Source organism: Gallinula chloropus, assembly GCF_964237585.1.
Source record: "Gallinula chloropus genome assembly, chromosome: 5".
NCBI classification, from domain to species: domain Eukaryota; kingdom Metazoa; phylum Chordata; class Aves; order Gruiformes; family Rallidae; genus Gallinula; species Gallinula chloropus.
The window spans coordinates 36,991,702-37,003,742 of NC_140090.1; the positions used below are offsets into that span (position 1 = coordinate 36,991,702).

A 12,041-nucleotide genomic window follows, 5' to 3' on the forward strand; every position below is an offset into this window, starting at 1 on the left:
ACAGAGCAGTTAAAGTCCATCTCTCATTGGCTTATAACAGGATTAAAGATACTAAACTCCATATGTACTTATGAGAGATGGGTGGTCTCTGAGAACAGTAGAAGCTAGCACTCCTTTCATGACACTCATGAAAGATCTGAAATCAAAACAAGCCAGATGCTGAGCAAGTTGTTGTTTGTGTCTTATGAAAGTCTCAGTTCTGTTCCTGGAAAAACAGGTCTCTGTCACAGGATCCACTGACTTGGCCCCTCTGAAGCTGTGGCTACAGATAGAGGCAGACAAATTCATTTACAACCCAGGGCAGCTTGCTTCATGGTACCTGACCTGTGCAGATTGCAGGCTAGTGCATGGGAAAGGTCCATCCACTTGACATCTAGAGAAATTCCATCTGTAAGAGAGGGCCTATCATGTAGTACGTATTGTCAGCACCATCTGTTACACACCTTCTTGTGCAGGGATGTCTTAGGTGCTTTGCCCACTCTCCTCCACTACCTGTTGATAAGAGAGGAGGTCTTTGGGGCTTTTAGATTCACTGTTCACTATCCACGTTATTGGATGTTTCCTGAAAGCGCTCTGCGGGGAAGTCCCACGTAGGGAACTCTGACATTTAGCTTGTGAAATAAGGCATTTCATCAAACTATATGTTCTGCCAGAGGACCACAGCTCTGCTCAGAGCAGGCTGTTGTGTGCTGAAGACACAGGCCTTGGAGAAGTGAGCTGGCCTGTAAGGCAGATGCTAATGCACAGAAGCCGGCAGGTGACACAGTGCTCTGTTAGCGTGAGCTGCACATAGTGCTTCTGGAGGATTAAAAGCTAGCGGTGTGTTTGATGTTCAAAGGGGAGGCGTCAGCCACCCACTCAGTGGTTCTCCTGGATACTGCAATTAAGCATTTGAAATTTAGTTGGCTACTCATTTACCGAAGAGCAGCTTTGAATATTGAGGGGGCTAACCCTTCTTTGATATTGCTGAAAAGTTCTGAGTGTGTATGTAGAGAGAATAAATGCTGTTTCCTTGCCTTTTTCAAGCTTATCAGAGTAATCAGAAGCAGGCATGACAGGTATTCAGCAGAGTGTATTTGAGCTAACTTAATTAACTTCCTGGGTTCGTACACATTGGTGTAATTGAACTGTGGCTGTACTGTTGCACGCAGGCATGTTTCCAAAATTGGTAGGAGTTTGGGATCAGTAGCTGAAACCATGAAGCAAGTATTCGCTTCAGAATTTTTAACTGGGAGCACAAAACACGATTCTTTTCAATTACAGCACACTTCATGGATTCAAAACTTTTTTCCTCTGTGGAAGGATGGTTGGTCAGTACTGTTCAGCCTTCTGACCCTTCAAGAACAGAGGCGTGAGCCGGGCGTGCTTTGGCTAATGCAGCAACACATCACAAGCAAGGCCAAGAGTTGTTATGGATATCGCCATAAATTGCTCACTAGATTTTCTGTGGCCTAGTAAAACAGTATTAAAGAAAAAAAGAAATCTTAATACTCTGTAAAATTGGATTCTGTTGGTGACGTGATTTCTTATGAAGTTTAAAACAAGAGTTGCTATTTTGGTTGAAGATTGAAGGCTTTCACGCTTGTGATTTCCTCTTCAATACAGTGTATTTGCTTTTCCTTAATAGAATCACTTTAATGTAATGTTATTCTCTGTATCTAATGAAGCTCAGGAAGCATGAGGTTTCCTATTTCAGTAATGAAGAAAAATGTTTCAGGAGATGTACAAGGCATAGCATATCAGGGGGAAAAATGATAACAGTTTAGTAATCTCTTTCTGAAGGGTTAGCATTGCAGTCAGGCTTGCAGTAGAGGCCTCTCTTTTTAAAAGCTCTGTGCTGAATGGATGCATTTGTGGAGTTGTTTTCAGTTGGGCTTTGGTGGATTTGTTCTTCTCGTTGTGTTACAAAATCGATAATTAACTGCTGTAAAAGCCAGTTGGGTTGTAGACTCTGTTCTGTGCTGAACTGTAAGGGGGGAAAGTTTAGTTTTCCAACAAACTCTTCAGTTCTGTTTCCATAAGGTCAAAGCACTTTTTTTTTTTTTTTTTTTTTTACTGAGCAGCATGCTTTCATCCCAGAATGAAGGGCTTCAGAAATTTTTTCGTCAAGAGTTGATTAAATCGGCATTCCCACCAAACATAATGATTTCACTAATTCAGCATTTTCCAGTGGAAAACTACTCCATCAGAAATTTAAACCAGACCCAGTAGCAAGGAATGCAGACACTGTTAGATTTTTTTTAGCTGTTTTTTCTAGAAACTTCACAGGCATTTAAGTAAAATTACTCTTGCTTCTGTATAGATCCTTACTTTATTTTGAATTATGAAATGAGTTAATGAAAGATATAATTATTTTGGTGTTGATGCCAGAGTATTCAAGGGAGTAACACACAAATTCAGACATAAGTTTTTTGTAATTCCTACCACAGGCAAGATGAGGAGAAGAATTTTGCAATTTTGCATTTACTGATGTTGGCAAATGGATTTTGATCCTGTTTCAAAATAGATTGAGCCTGTCTAGGTTACTTGGCCATGTGTGCGTGGTTTAGAGCAGGCTGAGCTTTAAGCTACAGTCAGATATTTTTGTGACTAAATTGAAATAAAACAAAAAAAAAAAGCCCAGAGTTAGAACTAAAGGGCTGGATGTCAGTATGTTTTGGTCTTACATGTATATTTTCTAAGTAATTTTACTGATTACAATTTGGTGATTTATTTTTTTTTTTTTAAGAATGAGAGATCATTTACTGTAATGCAGATTCACTTCTTTAAAAAACCCACAAAACTATGCCAGGAGGGTACAGTAGCAGCTTGAATAGCGGAGATGCAGGAAAGCAGTTGATTTCTAAAAGACAGTTACCAAAAGGAAATAGGCTTTTGTGCATTTTTTGGAAAGCAAGCCTTTATTGCATCAAATGTAGAGCAACTACCTAAAAGCTCTTTAAGCTTTAGTTTAATGGTCCGTATAATGGGTAACATTAAATTTGCTTTAGCATTTATCCCTCTAGTGTTTCCAAACACAGGTCCCAGTTCTGCCAACACTTCTTGGATGTTTAAAGTTTAACAGATGAAGAGTCCCATATGTCTGTCACAAGAAAATAACAGAACATTGATTTGAAGGAGGTCTGTGTTAGAAAAGAATTCTTTCCAAATGAAGTTGCAAGTAGTTGTGCATATACCTGGGTATAGAGATTGAGGTCGATTTAGAATTTGTTAATGTTTTTCCTGGGGGGGAGGAAGTAAAATACAACCACCCCACCACAACAGGGTCTCCTCTGCTCCAGCACCATAACGCACATACTTGACTGTGATAGTTCCTGCAGTGCAATACAAGTCTAGGGAATTTGTTGATTGAGAAGAAGGGAAGAGATGGAAAGGAGAACTTTTTAATGGGGTATTTTCTGCGTTAGCGTGGGTTGACTACTGATGCCATGTGATAGAAGCACTGATTTTACTGTGTGGAGGGAGGTTTTATGTGGTAGGTATAATCACTGCATCACGAAGAGGTGAGCAGCACTGCTAGAATACATCCTGGAAAAATTCAGGCATGAGGAAGCAGCTGAAAAGACTTCTTGGATTCCGAAAGCAGGTGTTTTCCTTTCATTCCATCAAATGTCATAAGAAAATCAAGACAACCACTGTCAAAGTCATTCTCAGATTTTTACATTGAAATCCTTTTCCAGGAGGCGATAAATGTGGCTGTTCGCAGAGTGTTGGGCTGAGACCCTTGAAGGAGCCCAGTTCCCCCTTCCCTCCCTTCCCATTTGTAGGGTCTGCAGCATTTGGTGAAGTATCAAAAACCTATGGAAGCATTATAAAATGTCAGTACCTTTGGGATTATTACTGTTAGCATAAGGCTGAAAGTAGCGTAGGCAACACTATTTCCCAGCAGTGCTTTTGTAGGCTGTTCTGAAGCACAGACTACTATTAACAGCTGGCCAGTAGTAGCACATTCAGGTTTTTTTCAGGGCTTTGTATATTGCCTGCACTCTGCTGTTTATTCCTGCCCACTTCTGCCCTGTGTTTTGCCTCAGCCTTACTGACAGTTCTGTGCAATCTATCACTTTGCCTCCTGTGCTTTGATAAGCCTTGCAAATAAGCAGTTAAATTAATCTTTCTTTGCAGCTCTCCTCTTCCTAGTAATTCCTCTTACTCGCTATTAATCAATCCTCAGTGCATCCCACTCCATATTTATTGCTGTGTATCTTCTTTTGTGTTGCTTCTCTGGTATTTACATTATAACAAGGACTTTGCACATACATGGGGCACTCAAAACGTTTAATCTTGTGGTTTGCATTGAAATGTATGAGCTCAAACTGTCCAGAGATAATCGATACTAAGAATCTTGCTAATACTAAGGGGATAAACAGAGGAGACCCCTGTATTTAGTCTGCTGTTAGTTTTGTTTGTGCATCTATATCATGCCTGTTGTGCTGGAATGGAATTTCAAAGGGGTTTTGTTTGTCATAGGGTGTATCAGAATAATGATTGGGAACAGTTACATTTTCTCTGGAAACTTTGACAACTGTTTCCTGCCCCTAATTGAAGGGGGTTTGTATTCTTTGTACTATGCACTATAGTCCATAAGTGGAGGTAAGTCATGTTTAGACTACTAACAGTGTGCAGGGATATTTATCCCATTCCCATGGGAAATGCCCTTTTTTTTCCCCTTTTTTTTTTGATTCTTTCAAAGGTCTGATTTGAATGAAACGGGTAATGGAGAAGTTAACCTTTGTTTCTGTGTATCCTTGCAGACTTTGCCATCTAGAGATACCTCCTTTCCATATAAAACTCGGATACCTTTTATGGTGCCAGCCTCTGCTTTGAGCAGTAGTGAGTACAGCATGGAATCTAAATTACTGGGTTATGCGCAAGAGCTGGACTCTTCCTTCCATCCGGTCTTATCATTCCCTTCAGGTAAGTAACTGAAACGCCGTGCCTCTAACAGGCTGGCTGTGGTTGTGAGAGCAGTAGAGCTTACAGATGAACTTTTCTTCTGAGTGATTTTTAGAATTTAATTCTCTTACAGGATTATAGTCAGGGAAAAGGTATTTTTACATCTTTCATGGTGTGTCTAATTGTCAGTGTCAGTCCTTTAGGTGGTGTTTTTGCCAACACGCTACCGTACCTTGGTTGTGTTTTTCAGAAGCAACTTCCAGTTCAGGCCTTTTGGACTAGGTCCAAAAAGCTTTACTTATCTTTTCTAATTGTTTTCATGATAGTCTTTTTGGTGATCTTTGAAGTTCATGGGTTTCTGTCATCTGATAATCTTTCTAACATGATGCAGGTGATGTTTGTGACACTAGCCCTGAAACTAGTGCTGGTGCAACTTGACAGCACTTGGGCCTTCAAAATAGCATTTTAAATGCTGTTATCAGCAGAAGGTGTGCATACTATTGATTTTTGAGCGTGTTTTTTTTAATTTTAGGAAGAATTTATTTCCAGATAGTTGCTGACCACAACAAGAATTCTGCTGTTCTGAGGGACTTCTTTGCCACAAAATAATATTGACCTTGAGGCTGGGACTTCCATGAAACTGTTTGAGTCTTTAACCAAACCCACTGTCTTTTCAGAACGACAGTATAGGCGCTACAGCTTGGTATTAGGAATTGGTCAAGGATTAAAGTCATTCTTGGGTTTGGAGAACTTGTCACTGACCAGTAAGGGAAGACCCAAGTGTGGACATGGAACCCCAAGGAGGTCTCAACACTTACGGGTTTATGAGGGTGTGGGGTAAATAGGAGAATATTTCGAGAAGCAGATAGAGGCAACAGAACACTCACTCCAAGAGTGCAACAGCAACATCCTAGCCAGCAGGATTCTGTTGTGGAGCAGGGAGCAAAACACCTCTAAAGTCTTTCTTCTTTACATGCAGTCTCCATCACTTTGTGACTCTGACAGTCCAGCTGGATGGCAGCCAGTGGGGTTAGAAGTCTGTTCAAGAATAGTCATATAAGGCTGCACCATTTGCCTTCATCCTTACCTTATTCTTAGGGGAGACTAGGAAGTTTAACAAGGCCGTCAACATTTTCTTTTCTTAAAGAAAGGCTTTGGATTGAATTGTGGCTACTTTTTGTCACTTTGCCAGAATGGAGGAAGAAAAATGCATTCCAATACCAAGAATATCTTTCTTTTGAGGCTCTTTTCAAGGAGCCTTAACCTTGCTGATTATAGTTAAGACAGGAAACAATGCTAGACCTACTATCTCCTTGTTTTTGAGAGAGACTAGGTTCATGCTTTGTTCTGTGCTTTGTGTTCTCTGCTATCATCACCTCCTCATGAAGATCTCTAGTGTATTTGTTGTTTTGTTTTATATGAAAGAATGACTGTGGATAAACACATGCTAGAAATTTTCCAACTTGGTCAAGTAGCCTGATTGAGTTTCGTCTTTTCTTTGCTGCTTCCTTAGTTATCCCTTTCCAGAGGTATAACTTCTCTTAAAATACTGCTTGTGGTGTGCCCACATCTTTTATCACTTTCTGAATTTAAAATTAAAAAAAAGTTTGTCTGCAGAAGAAAAGGGGTTTGTTTTAATTTCCTCTGTGTGTTTAAAAAAAATATTCGTATTTGTTCCATTTAAAAACTCTGGGAGTTGGATTTTTTCAGTGTGTGAGGAGGGGTTCAAGTAGATGATGATCCTTTCTCTCTCATACCTTGTGTTTTACCTTCAAAGTACTTCCGCTCTTCTGTGTTACTTTGAAAGGAGGCTCATAATCTGCAGACAATCTATTAAATGCCGTGTAGTGGGATTGGGTCTAGTGTACTCGCCTCTGGAAGCTTGATTGTCCTTACAGTTACAAGCCTTGCCTCCAGAGTGGCCACTAACAAAGGGTCCAGACCAAAACTATGTCAGCGGTTGCAGCCTCCCTTGAGCATAAAAGCACCTCCTTAAAATTACACCCTGATAACCAGAAAATTGTTGGTTTTATCTAAGCCATTTGGATTTCTGTTTTTTCTGCACCTAGCCTGTGGATAAACCGCAGCAAATGCTCCTGCCCTTTTGATTAAGATACAGAAGCACATAATAAAAAAATCTCTGAAAAATTGGGTGGTTCCCAAAGGGAAAAAAGAAACCAACAAAACACAACAGGAGAAATATTTTGTTTATTTCTCCACTTAACTGTTGTGACTCATAAACCTTGCAGACCTTCTTTATGTTTTACTCAGAAGTAGAAAAGGAAACTCAGCATAAACCTTGGGGGGGGGGAAACCTTTTATAGGTCACCTTTAGTCTTCTGACAGAATAACTAGTTAGATCCATATCAAATTGAAATAAAGTGTTTTCTTAGTTAGCAGAATATGTTGAAAGCTTCTGTCCTGGCACATCCTGAAGGCAGGCAAGTCTAAGGTTGTATCTAAATAAAGGTAGTGTAATGCCCACTCTTTGGCCCTGCCCTCAGTCCTCTTCTCATTCTGAACATAATAGTTGTCAAGCCTGCTTCTTATACTGACGTATTTCTTTTGACTTAATTTCTCTTCTTTCTTGTAGTCTTGTTTCCGGAAAGACTTTTCAGATAGAGACCTGTTTTTCTTAAGCCTTCCTGCCTTACAACAGTGGGTGAATTCCTTACCATTTGAGATGTTTTGCAGACTTAATTCAGGGTTAGAACTCCCTCAGGAAATAAATTACATTGCCCTGGTGTAGCCTTTGCCAGAGAGAAAGCAGGAATGTACCTTGAAATTACTTCTAGGCTCCCAGCAGTTACGATTTCCAGAAGCATTAATTACTTTGGGTGAACCAAAGCCTTTTCAGGTACAGGTGCACTGTGTGCTCTCCTCCATGCTGGGTTTTGTGCAGGAGTTAGTCAAAAGGGGAAGACCCCAGTCTTCGTGGCACTTGATACCCTCCAGAGCTTGGTTCTGTGGTGAATAATTCTGGATTAATTGTAGATGTGGACATAGTTTGTTCCAGAGTAAGAAAACCATTCTTTCTTACTTTGAACACCAAAAACAGTGCTGTTGATCTACTAGATCTGTGTGCCTGCACCTGGACTTGTTCAGGAGCATTACTTGGGTTTGAGTCCTACCTTCTTCTGAGTTGTCTTGTCAGCCTTTAGAAGATCATGGTGCTGGAGAGCTTGGAACCACTTAGGCATGCTGCCTTGGTCAGCATGTATGACAGTGTTGCTTCACAGCTAAAAAGGTGTTTGTCTTGACCATGGCTTAACTCTCATTTCCTGATAATAGACAGAAGGGTACCTCGAGTTGTTACCTCCAGGTAATTACTGGACATTATCCTGTATAGTCCTTAGCTAGCTGATAGGCAAGGCTACAGTTCTCTGCCTCTAGTGGAGGGATAGCACTCACACAGTAATGATGTTGCTGAGAATTACCTTCCTTCCAATTTTCTTTCTTACTTTCTTACTACTTTGAAGTGTCTGTTTGGGCTTTTTTGGGGATGTTTCCTTGAGTTTTCCTTTGGTTTCAATGTTTCAGGGCACGTTTTTCTATATTGTCTTCAGCTTGACCATGTGAAGACACTGCTGCCATGAAGACAAGTGATTGGCCCTTGCAGGAGTTCAGGAGCAGTGTTGTTTTTCATGAGTTGAAGGACCTAAGGCAGCAGTATTGCTCATAGATTATATTGCATCGTGTTACATAAATTGATTCCCAGACCTTCAGTAATGATGCATAATTTGTTGGCTCACAGGTTGACATCTTTCTGATACAGACTCCATTCTCTTTTGGTTTCTTTTTTTTTTATTAGATATTCCTCTCCACATATATTTTGAAATGTTATTAAGGAAGGATGACATCAAAGGAGAACCAGTTGATACCTCATCTTTGGGAGTGGAGTTTAAAGTATCTCCAGACAATGGTATGTAAAGCAAAGTATTTTAATATTTGCAGGACCATTTTTTGTTCATTTGCCTGTACTTGCCCTGAAGAGGTTCAATTTATAAACTCACCACAAAGCAGGTTATCAGATAAGGTAAGCTAAGGCTTTAGGTGGAAGGGGGTGTCTCTTCCCAATTCACAGGGTCAGGTTCTTCTTTGTTGCACTGAAATGCGCCCATTGGAGCAGTAGGAGGGCAGTAATACAAGTGGGGGCAGTTTGGACCATGGATTCTCTGCAGACACAGGTGCCTGACTGCAGTACTGTTTATTGTTTGGATTCCTATCAAAACTCTGGGGATTTTTCCATTATAAAGAGCTCGGGAGTTGAGTTTGCCTGTGAATTGCACCAATGGAAAGCAAGCTTTCAACTCCATACATGCATTTTCTGTTGCAGACTATAATCAACATAACGTCAAACAATGGAGCAGTGGCTGTTTATCTAATTCCAAATCTCAGTCAGTGTCAGGAACATCCGACCAGCTGTCAGAGGGAAGAAAGAAAAGACATCTAAGTGAGACAGCAGTAGGTAAGAGAAAAAGTTTCATTTAATACAGAACTACTTCTTTAAAAATAGATACTGTGTAAATTAATGTTAACACTGGGCCTTGAGAATTAATTTTAAATTGTCTCTGAAAAGGATACTGTATGAAACTTTACCGGAGTGAAGAAATGGAGTTACGACACCATAAAAATAACGTGCTATTTTAAAGCATAGTGATCTCCCTCTTTCTTCTTGAATGTGTATTACAAAATGGGCCCAGCTTCTGTATTTTATTTTTGGAATACTCTTAAAGGAAAGCGCTCAGCAGCCAGCTGTGTTTTTCTATTGCTGGGTGTCATTATTTTTAATATGAGGGCTGGGTGGTTTATTTTAATAGTAGTCAGTGAAACAGACTGAATTGCAAAGTTATCTGTCAAATCATGTGCCCAGCCAAACATGTACTATTCCTGGCATCTTTGGTCAGCTATGTTTCATTGGTTGTCTACTGTCATTTGTGGTTCTCTTTTCCTTCCAGACTGTTAGGAGGACTTGTGGGTAGTCAGTGCTTATAATTAGTGCTGTTACTGCTCTTATCTTTATATTTTAAGCAACTGAATATTTACTTCAGCACTTGGTAAGTTAATCAAAAGTGCCCTGAAAGTTCTGTAGAATAATGTGATAGTTTAGGGACCAAAAAAAAAAAAAACATCAGTAAAGACAAATAGCATCTTCCCTCTCCAGGCAAGTAGAATGAACAGAACAGATTCTGTTACAGATTAATTTATGTGAATTTTTGGGAAAATTTTGCAAAATTCCTCACAAGACAGTTGAAAACAAATCACCAATTGAAAGGACAAACTGTACTAGTTTAAAATTTGCTTTAGGAAGGAATCAATATCAGTTAACATTGTGGCAGCATACGCTTCTGGTGCATATCCAGGTAAAACGTCTAGATAATCTTGTAGTTGAGGTGGAGATAGGGGAATTACTGCAGAGATGGTTTCACCAAAAATGATTGATTTAAAAAAAACCCAAACCAAAACAAAGCTGCAACCCAAAACCCCCAGTTGCATAGAAAGTTACAGGAGAGAGTAGAGTAAAAAGACCGAAAACTGTCTCTGATTTAGGTGAGGTGGGGTTTTTTTGTACATCATTCCCCTTGTGCTCTACAGCCCTCCACTTTATTGTACAGACTTCTATTCCATCCCTGTCTCGGGGGGGGGGGGGGGGGTGTGCTGTGCCCTGTCCCCTCTTGCCATCGGTGGTCCTTCATCCATGCTGCCTGCTCCCCTAACCAGTCGCTGGTCCCCAAAAAGTGGATGCTGACACGGTGTTTCTTGAAACCACATTGTTTCCATACGTGTACTGTCATGCATGCTGAGATCAGCAATTGGAGTTCCTTGGGAGCACTAGTAAGAGAGAAAACTTCTTGCTGTAAACCTTTTGAAGTTACAATTACTCTTCTGCCAATAGTATTTAGCTCTTTGAGTTAATGGAACAAAAAAGACTATCTTTTATTGTGAGTCTCATAGTTTCCCAATGCCAGAAAACTGCTATGTGGTGTATTTGTGAGTAGCAGCAGCAGTCCTAGCTTATTAGTGCTATGGGTGTAGTACTACATATTTATTCCTAATTTGGGCTCTGTCTAGGAGAAATTATCCATGGGGAAGGTCAGCCTGATGAACAAGGCCAAAAATAAAAGCTGTGTGCCAGGGAGCTGCAGCAGAGCTGTTGATGTCTTTGACCCAGCCTGTGCAGTACAGTGTTTAGGAGGAGCCTTACCTCTTTTTCCGTGTTGGAAAACACTCTTTCTTTCTATTGGTTGGTCTGTTACATCTGAGGTTTCTTTTCTTACTGGAAATTAAGGTAGAGGGAAAGCAGAACACTGGTGGTTAAATTCTGAATCGCCTTAAATGCTGCTTCCATCAGGATTATATAAGAGCAAACACTGATCACAACCTGTCTGGAGCAGTGGGCCACTACTAGAAAAAAAACACACATGGAGATCTAGAAACTAATTTTATTTGTTAGCCTTGCTGCCAATTTTGGCTTTATCATTTATCAAGGAAGAACCTATCAGTGAGGGCTCAGTGAACTGGTATGTTAGCAAGTTGCAGCCCAGCACGGGCAGCACCGTCAGGAAACCCCGAAGAGCATTCCTCTGTGTCTGATAGCACTTGCTGTGTGTGAAGCCTATGGCAGCTTCCAAGAAAAGAAGCAGGACTTAACCCATGTGAAGCTGGGTTAAGAAGAAATCCTTCATAGAAGGAGAGGGATGAGTTTCGTGGAACAACAATGACAGGATGAGTAACAAGTGTTTATTTAGATGGCTTTTTATAGTATTCATTAAATCGTGAGTGGTTAGCTGTGGGCCCCTAGAAATGACTTGACTGTTACTGTATGGAAAAATATCCTTAGTTTAATAGACAACAGCCGGAATGCATTTTTTTAATTGTTACTTTTTTGTGGCAGGCGAACGTAATGCCAGGTTTGAGACATTCTCCTTTCAACATGCAGAACCAGAATCCCACAGCAGTTTTGCTGCCGGGACCAATGTCAATGCGATGTCTAGGCCCACTCACAGCACTTCATCACAGGTAAACCAAAAACGTATCGCTGTCCTCACTGAACTATCAACAGAGAATTGTGCAAATGGAGAATCCAAAACTACATGCCTTTTACATCTGTTTTCATGTAAATTACAGCACGGAGCATTTTTGCAGTG

At 40.4% G+C, this 12,041-nt stretch overlaps 1 protein-coding gene across 1 annotated transcript in view; it reads left to right on the top strand.

The window, feature by feature from the left end:
• KANSL1L (KAT8 regulatory NSL complex subunit 1 like) overlaps positions 1 to 12,041 on the top strand; it is a gene marked incomplete at its 5' end in the record, with an annotated part of 59,905 nt that overhangs the window by 35,773 nt on the left and 12,091 nt on the right. Inside the window, 4 exons of the mRNA XM_084264694.1 lie at positions 4,752 to 4,914; positions 8,705 to 8,815; positions 9,230 to 9,361; positions 11,789 to 11,913. Of these exons, the coding sequence (XP_084120820.1) occupies positions 4,752 to 4,914; positions 8,705 to 8,815; positions 9,230 to 9,361; positions 11,789 to 11,913 (531 nt within the window). The remainder of the gene's footprint in view (positions 1 to 4,751; positions 4,915 to 8,704; positions 8,816 to 9,229; positions 9,362 to 11,788; positions 11,914 to 12,041) is intronic.